General features: G+C 40.6%; 1 protein-coding gene across 2 annotated transcripts in view; it reads left to right on the forward strand.

Moving 5' to 3' along the window:
* Nucleotides 1–2,483: 2,483 nt before the first annotated feature.
* Nucleotides 2,484–20,459, forward strand: part of REC114 (REC114 meiotic recombination protein) — a 118,752-nt gene continuing 100,776 nt past the window's right edge. For both annotated transcript variants that reach the window (XM_001093604.5, XM_077939841.1), the window contains exon 1: nt 2,484–2,663. In XM_001093604.5, coding sequence (XP_001093604.1) covers nt 2,505–2,663 — 159 coding nt within the window. In that variant the 5' untranslated portion in view covers nt 2,484–2,504. The remainder of the gene's footprint in view (nt 2,664–20,459) is intronic.

The following is a 20,459-nucleotide window of genomic DNA, read 5'->3' on the forward strand; positions in this document are numbered from 1 at the left end:
CATATGTTCTTATTTTATCTTCTCGATGACCCTGTAAAGTAGTTGTTTAATAACACTATTTTACAGAGAGGTTAACTGACTTCAACAAGGTCACACAGCTGGGAACTGACAAACCTGGGATTCAAACCAAGTTTTTAACCATTTATTCCTATATTAAATGCAGTATTGCTGTGTCATTTATGGACCTTCAGAAGCTATTTCTGAAACCCCACCCCTTTGGTAAGCTTTACTAGACTGCTGGAAAGATAAGTAGTGGACCCTTCTTGCCTTTAATCCAATGTATCCCATATGCTTCTGAGATATTAACCTACCTGGACCACTACTAGGATGGAGTCATTCTCCTATGCAAATTTTTCATATTCCTCATCACCTACCAAGTAAAATTCACATTCCTTAGCTGCTGTTCAATACTCTTTTGTCCCAGCTCACCTCTGTAGCCTCATTTTCCTTAAAAAACAACTTTGCATTCTAGCTAGTCATGTCATTATCCTCATTTCCACAACTTTACTCCTCAACTTCTCCTTCACATGGAACAACAGTTCCTGCCATCTTCCCTTGGGAAATTTTTCTCACCCTTCAAGTCCTAACTCGAATACCACTGCCACTCCCTATTGGGAAGATTTTTACTTCATTTGAACCCTGAGAGCACATGGTTTGTACCTTTCCGGTGGCATTAACTGTCAGGTGTCATGGGTATATTTGCACCTTGTTTGTCTTCCTTATTAGATCCTGTGGTCCCAGAAGGTTAGATACATGGCTTATCCGTTTCTGTAGCCCCTATGGTGACTAGCATAGCTGTTTGCACACTGTAGATATTTAATTGATGCTTTGTAGAGTGAATAAATTACCACCTATCCAACCATTGTCTATGAATTGAATATCCTTTGGTATACATAGCTTTAAACATTGTTTGTGTTTTAATTCTATTTTATGTATTTGGTTAGCATAGTCTCTACCCTCTGTATACTTTGCTTCTAACTTGACATAGATTGCATGAATATATAAATTCTTTGCAAATGAGGTGGACACATGGATATTGTGGAATCCACAGCTCTACTCTGGCTCTGTCGTTCACTGATTGTGTAACCTTGGACAAACCACATCTACTCTCTGGATTATTTTATTTTATGAGACAGAGTCTTACTCTGCAGCCCAAGCTGGAGTGCAGTGCGACAATCTCGGCTCACTACAACCTCCGCCTCTGGGGCTCAAGCAATTCTTGTGCCTCAGCCTACCGAGTAGCTGGAGTTACAAGCGTGCGCCACCACGCCCGGCTAAGTTTTTGTATTTTAGTAGAGACGGGGTTCACCATGTTGCCCAGGGTGGTCTCGAACTCCTGAGCTCAGGCAATCCGCCCGCCTCGGCGTCCCAAAGTGCTGGGATTACAGGGGTGAGCCACTGTGCCGGGTCACTGGACCTTATTTTGCCTCCAACTATTAGATAGGGGTAATAATCCCCATTTTGCTTCTTTAATTCACCACAAGGTTGTTGGGAGGATAAAGGAAATAACAGATGTGTAAGTGCTTTGCCGCCTATAAATCACCCAGAAATGTCATTTCATTGCATCTGCTGTTGGATGTAGGCACATCTTTTGCTGCTGGCAGCCCCCACCCATCTGCTCCTCTCTTTCGGTGAAAAATTGACTGTCGGGTGGCAGGGAACGTCGAGGAGCGGCAGGATGGATGATGAGGAAGTAACCGAGTCTCCTGAATGGCGTGTGGAACTGGGGCTTTGTTGTGGTGGGTGTGAGGTGAAGTGGGGACACTGTCTTCTGAAAGGCCGCTCTGAGGAAGGGAAACGCGTGTGTCCAGGCAGCCTCAACTACCAGCCTAGTCCCAGTGTGTAGGTTACAGGGAGTCAGCCAGTTTGGGAAACTTCTCAGACTCAGAGCTGCAGAAGTTGACATGGGCTGCCCGAGGGAAGGTGTGGGCCCGAATGCTGTGCAAGCGCGACTTCAACTTCCACTAATAAGAGTCACGACCGCCCTACAATGTAGAAGTGATGGCCGGGCGCGGTGGCTCAAGCCTGTAATCCCAGCACTTTGGGAGCCCGAGAGGGGCGGATCACGAGGTCAGGAGATCGAGACCATCCTGGTGAACACGGTGAAACCCCGTCTCTACTAAAAAAATACAAAAAACTAGCCGGGCGAGGTGGCGGGCGCCTGTAGTCCCAGCTACTCAGGAGGCTGAGGCAGGAGAATGGCGTAAACCCGGGAGGCGGAGCTTGTAGTGAGCTGAAATCGCGCCACTGCACTCCAGCCTGGGCGACAGAGCGAGACTCCCGTCTCAAAAAAAAAAAAAAAAAAAAAAAAAGAAGTGATCATCTCGGTGCCCAAGGTCAAGAGAGACCCCCCTAGGCCCGGAAATGCCCTAGGTTGGAATCTTCGGAGCCTGCCAATTGGCTTCCACTGAACGGGAGGGTGGGCCTTGGGGCGTTCTGCTTACTGATTGGTTGGATACCAGATTGGCAGGTCCCCGCCGGCTGTGCGTGTGGTGAGGGCGGACATGGCGGAGGCAGGAAAAGTACCCTTGAGCCTCGGGCTTACGGGAGGAGAAGCGACAGAGTGGCCTCTGCAGCGGTACGCCCGCTGCATACCCTCAAACACCAGAGACCCACCTGGGCCAAGCCAGGAAGCTGGGACAGCCCCTTGCCCCACATGGAAGGTGAGGCCCAAAGGCGGGAATATTCCTGAGGCGCCCACAGCCCTGAGGAGGGGAGGCTCTACATATATACGGGGCCAGTGCCCTGAAGCGATGCCGAAGGGACACCAAGCGACTACCAGGCATGTTGGGGAATGGCCAGGCTGACAACTAAGATAGAAAATACATACATAGCAGTAGGAGACATGGTTGGAACCTTTACAGTCTCAAAATAATTATGCAAGGGAGTAGTAAACATTCATATATTCATGTGTATTTATTGAGCGTCAAGTATGTGCTAGACTCTATTCGGGGTGCTAGGGATGGAGCAGTGAGCAAGATATACACGCTCCCCACCCTTATTGATGTTTTTAGTTTAGTGGAGAATACACTATTTATCCAAATAATTAATTACAGAAGGGACAACTGAGTCATCCCGTAACCAAGCACTCACACAGGTCTAGATTTGAATCCTCGCGTTGCCAGTGAATTTCTGTGACCTTGCTTTAGTTACTTAACCTCTCTATGCCTTATTCACTTTGTCTTAAAATAGAGATAATAATATAATAGTACAGGCCCTCAGAAATACTGGTGTTCGGTTCCAGATCATCACAATAAAGCAAGTTACGAACTTTCTGGCTTCTCAGTGCATATAAAACCTATGTTTGCACTATACTGTAGTCTATTAACTTGTCTAAAAGAATTATGTCTAAAAGGAAAATGTATATACCTTGATTCGAGAATACTTTATTGCTAAAAAATGTTAACACTCACCTGAGCCTTCAGCAGGTCAGTCTTTTTGCCGCTGGAGGGTCTCGCTTCATGCTGGTGGCTGCTGACTGATCAGAGTAGTGGTTTCCCAAGGTTGGGGTTGCTGTGGCAATTTCTTAAAATAAGACAACAATTCAGTTCGTCACATGGATTGCCTCTTCCTTTCAGGAAAGATTGCTCTGTAGCATGCAATGCTGTTTAATGGCATTTTTACCCACAGTAGAACTTCTTTCAAAATTGGAGTTAATCCTCTCAAATTTTGCTGCTGCTTTATCAACTAAGTTTATGTGATATTCTAAATACTTCGCTGTCATTTCAGCAATGTTCACACCATTTTCACCATGAGTAGATTCCATCTTAGGAAACCACTTTCTTTGCTCATCCATAAAAAGCAACTCCTCATCTCTTCAAGTTTTATCATAAGATTATAGCAATTCAGTCCCATCTTCAGGCTTCACTTCCAATTCTAGTTCTCTTGCTCTTTCTACACATCTGCAGTTCCTGCCTCCGCTGAAATCTTGAACCCCTCAAAAGTCATGCGTGAGGGCTGGAATCAACTTCTTCCAAATTCCTGTTAATGTTGATATGTTGACCTCCTCCCATGAATCACAAATGTTCTTAATGGTATCTAGAATGGTGAATCCTTTTCAGATGTTTTCAATTAACTGCCCAGATCCATCAGAGGAATCACTAGCTATAGAAGCTATAGCCTTATAAAATGTATTTCTTAAATAATAAGACTTAAAAGCTGACAATTACTCCTTGATCATGGGTTGCAGAATGAATGTTGTGTTAGCAGGCATGAAAACAACATTCATCTCTTTGTACATCTCTATCCAAGCTCTTGGGTGACCAGGTGCCTTGTTAATGAACAGTAATATTTTGACAGGAATCTTTTTTTCTGAGCAGTTGGTCTCAACAGTGGGCTTAAAATATTCAGTAAACCATGCTATAAACAATTGTGCTATCATCCAGACTTTGTTGTTCTATTTATAGAGCATAGGCAGAGTAGATTTAGCACAGTTCCTAAGGGCCCTAGGACTTTCAGAATGGTAAATGAGCATTGGCTTCAATTTAGAGTCTCCAGTGGGATTAGCCCCTAATGCAAGAGTCAGCCTGCCCTTTGAAACCTTGAAGCCAGGCATTGACTTCTCCTCTTTAGCTATGAACGTCCTAGATGGCCTCTTCTTCTTCTAAGAGAAGGCTGTTTTGAATATGTTAAAAAATCAGATCAGGCTTTGGCTTAAGGGAATGTTGTGACTGGTTTGATCTTCTATGCAGACCATTACAACTTTTTCCATTTCAGAAATAAGGCTGTTCCACTTACGATTCCTGTGTTCACTGGAATAGCATTTTCAATTTCCTTTAAGAACTTTTCCTTTGCATTTACAACCTGGCTAACTGGCATAAGAGGTCTAGCTTTTGACTTATCTTGGCTTTCAACATACCTTCCTTGCTAAGCTTAATCATTTCTAGCTTTTGATTTTAAATGAGTGATGTGTGATTTTTCCTTTCACCTTAACACTTTGAGGCCATTGTAGGGTTATTAATTGACTGGATTTCAATATTGTTACATCTCAGAATAGTGAGGACCAGGGAGAGGGAGAGAGACAGAGCAAAGGCTGGTGGATGGAGCAGTTGGAATATACATATCATTTATTGATTAAGTTCACTATCTTCTATGGGCATGGTTTGTGGCACTCCAGAACAACTGCAATAGTAACATCAGTACAATAGTAACAATGGTGATCACAGATCACCATCAGATATAATAATAATGAAAAAGCTTGAAATATTGTGAAAATTACCAAAATATGATACAGAGACATGAAGTGAACACATGCTGTTAGAAAAATGGCACTGAGAGACTTGATTGATGTGGGGTTGCCACAAACCTTCAATTTGTAAAAAATGTAATATCTGTGAAGTGCAATAAAGCAAAGTACAGTAAAGGGAAGTGTGCCTGTACCTACTTCATAGGATTATTTTGAGCATTGAATAAGCTAATACGTATCAATCACCTAAAATAGTGCCTAGTATGTGTTAAGTTACATAGGAGTTTGCTATTATTATTATTTTGTTCTAGTGGTATGTTTTAACACCATGGGTTGCCAGTCATTCAGTTCCCTTTTGTCTGGTTTGACTACTGGATGCGGAATCTGGGATTTTGGATTATACACATACATGTATGTCACATGTGTGCACACATGCATACATGTTTGTGTATTTTGGGCAGCAGTAGGTAGGAGAAGAATTAAAGAGAATAAAGGTCCCAGGTAGCTGGGCGTGATGGCTCAGGCCTGTAATCCAGGCACTTTGGGAGGCTGAGGCGGGTGGATCACCTGAGGTCAGGAGTTTGAGACCAGCCTGGCCAACATGGCAAAACCCCGCCTCTACTAAAAATGCAAAAATTACCCGGGTGTAGTGGTTGGTGCTTGCCTGTAGTCCCAGCTACTCAGGAGGCTGAGGCAGGAGAATCACTTGAACCTGGGAGGTGGAGGTTGCAGTGAGCTGAGATCGTGGCACTGCACTGCAACCTGAGTGACAGAGCAAGACTGTCTCAAAAATAAATAAATAAATAAAATAAAATAAAAATCCCACAACCTGTACAGAGGCCACAACATACCTGAAAAACCTCTGCATGTGTAATGTATAGTGAGAAGGCTAACAAATCTGGTGCTTAGAGAATAAGGGAAATGGTAGCTTGAGATAAGCCTGTCTGAAGAGGTAGGCAGGTGCCTTGTGAACATTATTATAAATCCAGTGGGAAGCCACCGAAGAGTTTTGGGCAGAGGCATTTTCGTCTTTGAAAGATCACTCTGGTTGTGGTGTGAAGATGGAATTGGAGGGGAATATGAGTGGATTCAGAAAGATCATATAGAATGCTATTGCAGTGTTATAGGCAAGAGATGATGATGGCTTAGACTAAGGGCATGGCAGTAGAGATAGGAATATTAGGAATATATTTTGGAGACCAAAATGAAAAGGCTTGGTGCTTGATTGTATATGAGTGGCAAGAGTAAAGGACTTCTGGGTTTCTAGCAGAAGCAACTGAGTAGATGGTTGGAGAATGGGAAACACTGGAGGAGGAACAGTGAGGGAAGAATAATCCAAGATTTCAGTTTTGGATGTATTGAATTTGATAAGATTGTGAAGCATCCAAGTGGAGATATTGGATAGATAGTTGGGTATATTGGCCTAGACTCAGAAGGAAGATCTGGGCTGGAAATGTAAAGGTGCAAGTCATCAGCATAAAAGTGATATTTATAGTCATGGGATTAGGTGAGATTCGTGACCAAGCTTAAAGGTAATCCAACATTTGTAAGTTGGGTAGAGGGGACAGAGCCCCAGAGAAGATTGACAAGAGGCCTGGCACAGTGGCTCATCCCTGTAATCCCAGCGCTTTGGGAGGCCAAGATGGGTGGATCACTTGAGGTCAGGAGGTCAGATCAGCCTGGCCAACATGGTGAAACCCGAGGTTACTTGGGAGGCTGAGGCAGGAGAATCCCTTGAACCCAGGAGACAGAGGTTGCAGTGAGCCAGGATTGTGCCACTGCACTCCAGCCTGGGCAACAGAGTGAGACTCCATCTCAAAATAAATAAATAAATAAATAAATAAATAAATAAATAAATAGGAAAAAACAATAACAAGATGGCTGAATAGGGGGAACAGCTCCAATCTGCAGCTCCCAGAAAGATCAACTCAGAAGGCGGGTGATTTCTGCATTTCCAACTGAGGTACCTGGTTTATCTCATTGGGACTGGTTGGACAGAGGATGCAGCCCATGGAGGGTGAGCCAAATCAGGGTGGGGCATCGCCTTACCTGGGAAGCACACAGGTTCGGGGTATCTCCCTCCGCCAACCAAGGGAAGCTGTGAGAGACTGTACTGGGAGGAATGGTGCACTCTGGCCCAGATACTGCACTTTTCCCATGGTCTTCGCAACCAACAGACGAGAAGATTCCCTCTGGCGTCTACCCCACCAAGGGCCCTGGGTTTCAAGCACAAAACTGGGTGGCTATTTGGGCAGACACCGAGTTAGCTGCAGGAGTGGTTTTTTTTGTTGTTGTTGTTGTTTTTCATACGCTAGTAGCACCTGGAAAGCCAGTGAGACAGAACTGTTCACTCCCCTGGAAAGGGGCCTTAAGCCAGGGAGCCAAGGGGTATGGCTCAGCGGGTCCCACCCCCATGGAGCCAGCAAGCTAAGATCCACTGGCTTGAAATTCTCACTGCTAGCACAGCAGTCTGAGGTTGACTTGGGATGCTCCATCTTGGTGGAGGGAGGGGTGTCTGCCATTGCTGAAGCTTGAGTAGGCGGTTTTACCCTCACAGTGTAAACAAAGCCACCAGGAAGTTTGAACTGGGTGGAGCCCACGACAGCTCAGCAAGGCTGCTGCAGCCAGACTGTCTCTCTAGATTCCTCCTCTCTGGGCAGGACATCTCTGAAAAAAAGGCAGCAGCCCAGTCAAGGACTTATAAATAAAACCCCCATCTCCCTGGGACAGAGCACCTGGGGGAAGGAAGGGGTGGCTGTGGGCGCAGCTTCAGCAGACTTAAACATCCCTGCCTGACAGCTCTGAAGAGAGCAGTAGATCTCCTAGCACAGTGTTTGAGCTCTGATAAGGGACAGACTGCCTCCTAAAGTGGGTCCCTGACCCTTGTGTCTCCTACTGGGAGACACCTCCCAGTAGGGGCCGTCAGATACCTCATACAGGAGAGCTCTGGCTGCCATCTGGCGGGTGCCCCTCTGGGATGAAGCTTACAGAGGAAGGAACAGGCAGCAGCCTGTTCTGCAGCCTCCGCTGGTGATAACCAGGCAAACAGGGTCTGGAGTGGACCTCCAGCAGACCTGCAGCAGAGGGGCCTGACTGTTAGAAGGAAAACTAACAAACAGAAAGGAATAGTATCAACATCAACAAAAAGAATGTCCCCTCAGAGACCTCACTCGAAGGTCACCAACATCAAAGACTGAGGGTAGATAAATCTACAAAGATGTGGAGAAACCAGCTTAAAAAGGCTGAAAATTCCAAAAACCAGAACACCTCTTCACCTCCAAAAGATCACAACTCCTCGCCAGCAAGGGAACAAAACTGGATGGACGATAAGTTTGACAAACTGACAGAAGCAAGCTTCAGAAGGTGGGTAATAACAAACTCCTCCGAGCTAAAGGAGCATGTTCTAACCCAATGTAAGGAAGCTAAGAACCTTGAAAAAAGGTTAGTTGAATTGCTAACTAGAATAACCTGTTTAGAGAAGAACACAAATGACCCAATGGAGCTGAAAAACACAGCACGAGAACTTCATGAAGTATACACAAGTATCAATAGCTGAATCAATGAAGCATAAAAAAGGATATCAGAGATTGAAGATCAACTCAAAGAAATAAAGTGAGAAGACAAGGTTAGAGAAAAAAGAGTGAAAAGAAATGAACAAAGCCTCCAAGAAATATGGGACTATGTGAAAAGACCAAATCTATGTTTGATTGGTGTACCTGAAAGTGATGGGGAGAATGGAACCAAGTTGGAAAACACTCTTCAGGATATTATCCAGGAGAAATTCCCCAACCTAGCAAGGCAGGCCAACATTCAAATTCAGGAAATACAGAGAACACCAGAAAGATACTGCTCGAGAAGAGCAACCCTAAGACATATAATCGTCAGATACACCAACGTTGAAATGAAGGAAAAAATGTTAAGGGCAGCCAGAGAGAAAGGTTGGGTTACCCACAAAGTGAAGCCCATCAGACTAACAGCGGATCTCTTGGCAGAAACCCTACAAGCCAGAAGAAAGTGAGGGCCAGTATTCAATATTCTTAAAGAAAAGAATTTTCAATCCAGAATTTCATATCCAGCCAAACTAAGCTTCATAAGCAAAGGAGAAATAAAATCCTTTACAGACAAGCAAATGCTGAGAGATCTTGTCACCACCAGGCCTGCCTTACAAGAGCTCCTGAAGGAAGCACTAAACATGAACCAGGACCAGCCACTGCAAAACCATACCGAATTATAAAGACCACTGATGCTATGAAGAAACTGCATCAACTAATGGGCAAAATAACCGGCTAACATCATAATGACAGGATCAAATTCACACATAACAATATTAACCTTAAATGTAAACAGGCTAAATGCCCCAATTAAAAGGTACAGACTGGCAAATTGGATAAAGAGTCAAGACCCATCAGTGTGCCATATTCAGGAGACCCATCTCATGTGCAAAGACACACATAGGCTCAAAATAAAGGGATGGAGGAATATTCACCAAGCAAATCGAAAGAAAAAAGAAAAGCAGGGGTTGCAATCCTAGTCTCTGATAAAACAGACTTTAAACCAGCAAAGATAAAAAGAGACAAGGGCATTACATAATGGTAAAGGGATCAATGCAACAAGAAGAGCTAACTGTCCTAAATATATATGCGCCCAATACAGGAGCACCCAGATTCATAAAGCAAATTCTTAGAGACCTACAAAGAGACTTAGACTCCCACACAATAATAGTAGAAGACTTTAACACCCCACTGTCAATATTAGATCAATGAGACAGAAAATTATCAAGGATATCCAGGACTTGACCTCAGCTCTGGACCAAGCGGACCTAATAGATATCTACAGAACTCTCCACCCCAAATCAACAGAATATACATTCTTCTCAGTACCACATCACACTTACTCTAAAATTGACCACATAATTGGAAGTAAAACACTCCTTAGCAAATGCAAAAGAATGGAAATCATAACAAACAGTCTCTCAGACCACAGTGCAATAAAATTAGAACTGAGGACTAAGAAACTCACTCAGAACTGCTCAACTACATGGAAATTGAACAACCTGCTCTTGAATGACTACTGGGTGAATAACAAAATGAAGGCAGAAATAAAGATATTCTTTGAAACTAATGAGAACAAAGACACAACATACCAGAATCTCTGGGACACATTTAAAGCAGTGTGTAGAGGGAAATTTATAGCACTAAATGCCCACAAGAGAAAGCAGGAAAGCTCTAAAGTCAGCACCCTAACGTCACAATTAAAAGAACTAGAGAAGCAAGAGCAAACAAATGCAAAAGCTAGCAGAAGACAAGAAGTAACTAAGATCAGAGCAGAACTGAAGAAGACAGAGACACGAAAAACCCTTCAGAAAATCAGTGAATCTGGGAGCTGGTTTTTTGACAAGATCAACAAAATAGATAGACTGCTAGCCAGACTAATAAAAAAGAAAAAAGAGAAGAATTAAATAGATACAATAAAAAATGATAAAGGGGCTACCGTCACTGATCCCATGGAAATGCAAACTACCATCAGCGAATACTATAAACACCTCTATGAAATAAACTATAAAATCTAGGAGAAATGGATAAATTCCTGGACACATACACCCTCCCAAGACTAAACCAGGAAGAAGTCGAATCCCTGAATAGACCAATAATAAGTTCTGAAATTGAGGCAGTAATTAATAGCCTACCAACCAAAAAAAGTCCAGGAGCAGACGGATTCACAGCTGAATTCTACCAGAGGTACAAAGAGGAGCTGGTACCATTCCTTGTGAAACGATTCCAAACAATAGAAAAAGAGGGAATCCTCCCTAACTCATTTTACAAAGCCAGCATCATCCTGATATCAAAACCTGGCAGAGACACGACAAAAAAAGAAAATTTCAGGCCAATATCCCTGATGAACATTGATGCGAAAATCCATAATAAAATGCTGGCAAACCAAATTCAGCAGCACATCGAAAAGCTTATCCACCACGATCAAGTCAGCTTTATCCCTAGCATGCAAGACTGGTTCAGCGTATACAAATCAATAAACATAATCCATCACGTAAATAGAACCAATGACAAAAACCACTTGGTTATCTCAATAGATGCCGAAAAGGCCTTTGACAAAATTCAACAGCCCTTCATGCTAAAAACTCTCAATAAATTCGGTATTGAAAGAATGTATCTCAAAATAGTAAGAGCTATTTATGACAAACCCACAGCCAATATCATACTGAATGGGCAAAAACTGGAAGCGTTCCCTTTGAAAACTGGCACAAGACAAGGATGCCCTCTCTCACCACCCCAATTCAACATAGTATTGGAAGTTCTGGCCAGGGCAATCAGGCAAGAGAAATAAATAAAGGGTATTCAAATAGGAAAAGAGGAAGTCAATTGCCTCTGTTTGCAGATAACATGATTGTATATTTAGAAAACCCCATCGTCTCAGCCCAAAATCTCCTTAAGCTGATAAGCAACTTCAGCAAAGTCTCAGGATACAAAATCAACGTGCAAAAATCACAAGCATTCTTATACACCAATAACAGACAAACAGAGAGCCAAATCATGAGTGAACTCCCATTCACAATTGCTACAAAGAGAATGAAATACCTAGGAATACAACTTACAAGGGATGTGAAGGACGTCTTCAAGGAGAACTACAAACCACTGCTCAAGGAAATAAGAGAGGACAAAAACAAATGGGAAAACATTCCATGTTCATGGATAGGCAGAATCAATATCATGAAAATGGCCATTCTGCCCAAAGTAATTTTCAAATTCAATGCTATCCCCATCAAGCTACCATTGACTTTCTTCACAGAATTGGAAAAATACTACTTTAAATTTCATATGGAACCAAAAAAGAGCCCACATAGACAAGACAATCCTAAGCCAAAAGAACAAAGCTGGAGGCATCATGCTACCTGACTTCAAACTATACTACAAGGCTACAGTAACCAAAACAGCATGGTACTGGTACCAAAACAGATATATAGACCAGTGGAACAGAACAGAGGCCTCAGAAATAACACCACACATCTATAACCATGTGATCTTTGACAAACCTGACAAAAACAAGCAATGGGAAAAGGATTCCCTATTTAATAAATGGTGTTGGGAAAACTGGCTAGCCATATGCAGAAAGCTGAAACTGGATCCCTTCCTTACATCTTATACAAAAATCAACTCAAGATGGATTAAAGACTTAAATGTAAGACCGAAAACCATGAAAACCCTAGAAGAAAACCTAGGCAATACCATTCAGGACATAGGCATGGGCAAAGACTTCATGTCTAAAACACCAAAAGCAACGGCAGCAAAAGCCAAAATTGACAAATGGGATCTCATTAAACTAAAGAGCTTCTGCACAGCAAAAGAAACTATCATCAGAGTGAACAGGCAACCTACAATATGGGGGAAAATTTTTGTAATCTATCCATCTGACAAAGGGCTAATATTCAGAATCTACAAAGAACTGAAACAAATTTACAAGAAAAAGTCAACCCCATCAAAAAGTGGATGAAGGATATGTACAGACACTTCTCAAAATAAGACATTTATGCAGCCAACAAATATATAAAAAAAGCTCATCATCACTGGTCATTAGAGAAATGCAAATCAAAACCACAATGAGATACCATCTCATGCCAGTTAGAATGGTGATCATTAAAAAGTCAGGAAACAACAGGTGCTGGAGAGGATATGGAGAAATAGGAATGCTTTTACACTGTTGGTAGGAGTATAAATTAGTTCAACCATTGTGGAAGACAGTGTGGCAATTCCTCAAGGATCTAGAACTAGAAATACCATTTGACCCAGCAATCCCATTACTGGGCATATACCCAATGGATTATAAATCATTCTGCTATAAAGACACATGTGCATGTATGTTTATTGCAGCACTGTTCACAATAGCAAAGACTTGGAACCAACCCAAATGCCCATCAATGATAGACTGGATAAAGAAAATGTGGCACATATATACCATGGAATACTATGCAGCCATAAAAAAGAATGAGTTCATGTCCTATGCAGGGACATGGATGAAGCTGGAAACCATCATTCTCAGCAGACTAACACAAGAACAGAAAACCAAACACCGCATGTTCTCACTTATAAGTGGGAGTTGAACAACGAGAACACATGGACACAGGCGGTGGGGCATCACACACTGGGGCCTGTAGGAGGGTTGGGGAGCTGGGGGAGGGATAGCATTAGGAGGAATACCTAATGTAGATGACAGGTTGATGGGTGCAGCAAACCACCATGGCACGTGTATACCTATGTAACAAACCTGCACATTCTGCACATGTACCCCAGAACTTAAACTATAATTTGAAAAAAGAAAACACAAAAATAAATAAAGTAAATAAATAAATAAAAGATTGACAAGGGACAGAGAGCTGAGAAGCACCCAAGAGAATGAAGGTTTATCAGTGCTAAAGAGAGTTATTTCCAGGGGAAAGAGTGATTGATTCACTTTGTTGAATGATGGTGCAAAATGAAGAAACATGATGACTAAGGGATATCCAGTTCAGCAGCATGAACGTGCTTATTGGTCTTTACCAAGAGAAATTTAAGTGGAGTGAAGGGAATGGAAGCCAGATAGGAGTAAGGTAAAGAATGACTGATAGTTGAGGAAGTGGAGCCAATGTGCACAGACAGTTCTTCTGAGATGCTTGGCTGTGAATGTGATTAGAGAAAGGGCACAATGAATTATTCACCACATTCTAGAATATTAGAGCCAGGGGCACTCCTTCAAGATTGAAATCAGTATATCTAGGACCATAAAAAGTCATTAAATTCCTAGTTGTACTGTTTTGAAACCCTGTATCCTGAAAAGTTATATAGGCTGAAATACAAAATGAGGTGAAGAAAGAGTTAAATATAAGGATGACTGACCTATAATTGGATCTTATAAAAAGCTGGGAATGTTTGATGACATATTTAATTTTTGAGACTGCTCCACAGATTCCTTGATACCTTCTCATAACACTCTTTAAACCCTTTCTCCTGAGGCATCTGTGTTGGGTGCAGCTGAATAATTCTTAAGTTCTTATCCTGCAACCCAGAGGCCAGGACATTTGACCATTCTAAGGAGTTGATTGTTATTCCAATTTTTTTACTTCTCTTTGCAAAGCTCTTCATAATTGCTTATAAGGAACAGTGCTTTTAACAGTTTTCAAATGTTTGGCATAAAGCCACAGCTACAGTGACAAGAGATGAGGTTGGCTTTTGCAGTGCTTTTGAAAACTGAACATTTGTACCTTCCTTTGAATCTGTGCGGAACCATCCTACCCGCTGTGATCAGTTTCAGCCTAGGTCTGTCATTTTTTTTTTTTTTTTTTTGGAAAAAACGAAAGAGAAAACAAGATTTGTTCTATTTTATGGGCACTGGGACTATTGTGCAATAATAATAATAAAAGATGAGCCATCTAAAGAACTGTACTCTCTAAGTCTCATGTGAATTTTTTATTTTAAAAATATGTGGTACCTGCAGTAAAAAAAGAGGTTAGCATAAAAATACATTATTGTGGAGGATAGAGCCATTCTAGTTGTTTTTTCTTTAGGGAACTTTTGAATTCAATCTTGGTTGAACTTATTTTGAGTTCTTTGATTTTTTCTGATTATGGGAGAATCCGTTCTCCTGGTACTGTTCTCTATAGTTGTTTAATTACAGAGAAAACGTTCATCACAATGGCTCTATATGCTGAGACAAAAATGTCAACTCAAGAGAAAAAATGAATAGTACAACAAGACTACTAAGACTCCAAGTCCTAGTTGAGAGGGAAGATCAATTCTGAGACAGAAAGAATATTATATATAAAATATCTAATATATTTATAGAGAAATATAGTTCATTATGTATACTGATTTGATTTACTTCTTTGAATTGAATTAATCTTGTTAAAAGACACTATGTAGCGATAAACACAATTTGAAAGCAAATAAACTTTGTAATACACACACACGCACACGCACTCACGCACGCACGCACGCACACACACCACACACTGAAAACCCAATTTTAGAGCTATGCTACCCAGACCTTAATGTGCATAGAAATCATCTGGGGATTTTGTTAAAAATGCAAATTCTGACTCAGCCAGAATAGGTCTGGTATGAGGAATAAGATTCTAGTTCTAACAAGCTCCCGGTGACACAGGTGCTGTTGGTTCAAGGACCACACTTTGAGAGGCAGGGGTTTAGAATATCTTGAATGAAATGATAGCCATATTGTAAAATTGATAAAATGAATGAATTTATAGAGTTATGAGGTAAGGCAATCAGATTCATAATGACTATGCAAATGTTTTATTAATAGGGTTAATATTTAAGCCATCTGTCATCATTTAAGTGGAATGAGCAAATGTTAGTTCCTTACATCTGTTGGCTCAGCCTTTCTGAAAAGATATAATAACAGATTGGTCCATTTTATGTATTTTATGTCTGAATATAATTTAGTCTACTAATAAGTAGACTAATTTGAAAGGTACTATTAATTGCAGGTTGCTGTTAAAGTTTTACCATGTTTTTCAGATTTCAAGGATTTCTCAGACATGCCCTAATTGGTTGAACCTGACAACTTCTTAGGTGTTTTTTTTTTTTTTTTTTCGTTTCAAAGGGAAAAAATCCTTTTTTATAGGAGGAACTTAAAATAATTGCCCTACTTAGAAATTAAGAAATAGAATGTGAAGTTTGTACTTGGAATGAACTTTTAAATGTGGATTCAACGTAAGATATATTTTGGATCTTCTTAACAGTGTTCTTTTTTCTTTTGTATTCCTAGTGCCTACATAATACCAAGTATATGATAGGTGCTTAGTAAATGTTTGAATGTATGGGTGTGGTAATTTTTCTTATGATAATGTGATAATTATTAAATGATAGCTATTATTTATCATTTGCTTTGGTATATTTTTTACAGGAGCCCTATGAAGCGAATATTTTTATACCCGTTTTATAGATAAGTGAACTGAAATTCAGGTTCAGTGGCTTTCCCAGGAACACAAAATTGAAAAGAAAGAATTTAGACCCTCCTTTTCTTGTCTCTAAAGTCTGTGCTTCTAAGCTCTATGCTGTTTGCCTTAAAAGTATTAATATTTTATATGGAGTGCAGCAATTCAATTATGTGGATGAAGAATTTTGAGATCAACACACAGGATAAAAAATGACAAAAATAACAGTTTTTTATTTGTTTTAAAGGAAAATTTAAAATAGTAAAATCGTTCTTTGTATGCTTGATAATTTTTTATTGCAGGCCTAATGTTGTGAATTTTACTTTGTTGGGTACAGGGTATTTTTGTATTTCTGTGTTTCTGAGCTTTTTTTTTTTTTTTTTCCAGATAAGTTATTTGGAAACAGTTTGATCCTTTCAAGTCTTGCTTTTAAGCTTTGTCAGCTGGGACCAGAGTAGGTGGGACTAGGGCTAATTTTTCCCACTTCTGAGGCAAAGCTCTTCAGAGTATTTTACTCAATGTAAATTGTTTTCTGTACTAAGAACAGGCACTATTCCCTGTCCTGTGTGAGCTCTGGGGATTATTCCCTTAAATTCTTTCAGGTGGTCCTTTCCCTGCTCTCTAGCAGTTTCCTTACACACACACACACACACACACACACACACACACACACAGACACATATATATTTGTTGATGAGTACTCAGCTGAAGCAGAGGAGGAGGTTCTGCAAGTGTCTGGAGTTCTCCCTTTTGTACAGGTCTCTCTTCTCTGGTGTTTTGTCCTGGAAACTCGAGCTGCACTGACCTCCTAGGACTCGAAGCTTCATCTCCTCAACTCAATGAGACCTCACCAGGCTCTGCCTGGGTTTATCATCCTTGCAATCTGACCTAGAAACTCGCTCCAAGAAGTAACCTGGGGCAGTGGTAGGGCTCACTTCCTTCATTTTCTGTAATTTCTCAGGAATTATGTCCTTTATTACCTGATACCTATTGACTTGAGAACTGTTGCTTCCTTTGATTTGTTCGGTTTTTTATTTCATTTAGGAGGTATGAAATTACCTGTTAAGGAGGTGCTTGTTAATTCCTGTTGGCCAGAAGAGGAAGTCCATAGTGAGTCTTTTGATTCAGTTCCACTTTCTATTTTTCTACTACAGGTCATCAAACAAAGCATTATTAAATTATCTGCTAGGTACTTGACATTCAGCTAGGCATTAGAGATGCTATGGAACTATGTGCTTCACTTAGTCTTAAAATATTATGTTACTTTAGTACAGGATTACAAGGATAGGTGGGGCTTGATCACTGGAGCAAGATTCCTCCTGGTGAGCAGACAACTTTCATCAGTCTTTTGGGGTGCTTTTTGAAAATGCAGCTTCATGGTTCCTGTGCTAGGCTCATTGAATCAACTTCTGGGGTGGCTCTCTAATTGATCCTTATGAGTTGTAATTGGTCTTCATGGCCCAATTCTGAAGAAAGGGCCGTGAAGAGGGGACAATTGACAAAGTGGTACTGATACTATATGGAACTTTCAAGTTACAAAGTATTTTCATAAACCTCTTTCCATTTAATTCTCACATTAAGACTTCCTGGGTCTCATTACCATCTTATAGACAAGAAACTGAGGCCTAATTAGGGTAAATAGTTTGCCAAAGGTTAATATAGGAAGTGGAAGAACAAATTTTAAAACTCAGGTTTTCCTCAAGCTGTTGCTTCTTCTGCCATTCACTGACACTTACTATATTAGTTCTCTTATGCAGATGTAGGAGTATCATCAAGAGTTATTATTCTTTCATGTAGCATGCTTTTTTTGAAGAGTTAACAGGTAATATTTGGTATTAAGATTAAGATAGGCTCTGAGTGACATAAAATATAACAGTGGATTAAATAAGATGAAAGTTTATGATTTTCCACATAAAAGTCCAGAGCTGGTATGGCACTATAGTGGCAGGTACTGAGGCTCCTATGTTCTCTGCTGTGCATGGCCATGGTCTCACAGTCTGAGATAGAATCAATATCCTAGACAGCTTGTGGAGGAGGGGATAAAGAAATGGACAAAGGTGTATGCTTGCTGTCTCTTCAGAAAGTTTCCTGTAAGCCACCACGACACTTTCCTAGAACACAGTGGCCAGAACTTAGACCTGTGGCCATCCTAGCTGCACAGGCAGCTGGTATATGTGGTCTGTATTCCACAAGTTCATATGTCTAGCTAAAAGACTAAGGGTTCTATTATCCCATAAGAAGGAAAAATGGATATTAGAGGGCAACTGGCAGTCTGCCACACAGTTTTCTTCTGAATCTAGAGACTGCTAGGAAATGAAGACTTATTCTTTAAGTCCCTGGTTGGAATAACAAAAACAACTATTTAATGCATAATTATTGTATGTTAATACCTAGAACACTGCTTGGCAGATGCCCCCAAAATATTGATTGAAGGAATGAATCAAGGCCATACAGTCTGCTAAGCGTCTGATCTCACATACCATTTAATCTTTCAGATGATCCTATAAGGTAGTATTACAATTTTTATTTTACATTTTACAGATAAGGTAATTAAGTATACTTTTTTTTTTTTTTTTTTGAGACAGCGTCTCACTCTGTCGCCCAGACTCTCACTCTGTCGCCCAGACAATCTCCACCTCCCAGGGTCAAGCAATTATCCTGCCCCAGCCTCCTGAGTAGCTGGGATTACAGTTGCCCACCACTACTGCCCAACTAATTTTTGTATTTTTTCAGTACAGACGGTTTCACCATGTTGGCCAGGCTGGTCTTGAGCTCCTGGCCTCAAATGATCCACCCACCTTGGCCTCCCAAAGTATTGGGATTACAGGCGTGAGCCATGGTTCCCGGCCCTAATTAAATGTGCTTCTAAATGGTAAAACTGGAATTTGATCCTGGCTGTAATTCCAGATATTGTCTTTTATAAAGTAGTAGTCATGAGTACTGTTCACCAAATATGCTCAGATTGTATATTCCTGGCCTCTTGAAGTTAAGTGTGTTATATGACTGGCGTTGGCCAGCGAAATGTGAGCAGAACCAAATGTCATGGGCAGAAGCTTTAAGACCCAGTGCATGATTCATCTTATTCTTTTTCTTTGCCAGTGTTACAGATATTGGCTTCTCTCTTAGCCTAAGTCCTACAGTGAAAACATAGGCGGTGTGAGGTAGAGTATGAAGATAGGTAGAATAAGAGTGGATAGGTAATGTAAATGAGAAATAAACCTTTGCTTTTGGGGGTTGTTAGTTTCTGCAGCATACTGTAAGCTACACCTAACTGATATGGAATTTTTTTTTACTTTTTGTTATGTTTAATTGAATTATGTCATGTGCATTGTAGATTGCATGGGCTTTTGAGGAAGAACCTTATAACTGATGTTCTAACATTTTTTTTTTCTATGACAAAATGATTAGTTGTTCCCAAGCATTAGTTTATAAATACATATTTCCAACTTGGGACCAGTCTTTGCTCTCTTTCTTCAGTAAACAAAATCTAAATTTTATTGTATGGCAGACATAGTTTTCATAGAGGCTATGGCTTGTTTATGAAACATGATTTAAGGTAGAATTTATTTGGACAAATAGCTGAAGATTATTTTCAACCTAGCGGTTTAAGGAGTCTGAGAAGTTACAGTTTAGAATGAGGCCCAAGAGTATTAAAATTCATTCATTTTTAGGATTTATTCTCTACCCACTATGTGGCAGACACTATGCAAGGCTCTGTTTAGAGATGGTTAAAGCATCTCTACTGAAAGAGCTAGCCAATTAAGCTCAAGTACCTGCTTATTTCAATGTAGGGTGTTTTTGACTTCACAAATGACAGCACTGTATCTGAGAAATAAAGTGTTTCCTTAACTCAAATTTGAAATATAATTTGAATAATGGAACTGTTACAAGCTTAAGTGGGTTTTGTGAATGAATAGAAGAGCATGCCTATGAAGATACCAAAGGTGAGTGTGAGAGTTGCAGAGACCTAGGATAGGTTTGATAACGGGAATTACCACTTTGTGGTATAGTTAGTGATTTTTGTCAGATTTAGTAGTCTGGGAAATGTTTAAAGGATATTTTAAACATGTTGGAGAAATGTTGTGGGAATATTTGTTATAGAAAACCAGAGTGGCCTTGACTGGTAATTTCAAAGACATAAGGAACTTATTCTTCTGTTACATGGAAAGTGTTTTGAGTAAATTTAGTCTATTTAGGGCTACTGAGAGAAGTGATCAAGTTAATTCTTGTAATTGGGTTTAAAAAGACTGGATAATTTCATAATCAATAATCTTATTCTTAGGGATATGTGGTAAAAGTAGGGGAATTATATCTCATGCTTTGATACATGAG

This window comes from Macaca mulatta, chromosome 7 (genome assembly GCF_049350105.2).
Source record: "Macaca mulatta isolate MMU2019108-1 chromosome 7, T2T-MMU8v2.0, whole genome shotgun sequence".
Classification (NCBI taxonomy): domain Eukaryota; kingdom Metazoa; phylum Chordata; class Mammalia; order Primates; family Cercopithecidae; genus Macaca; species Macaca mulatta.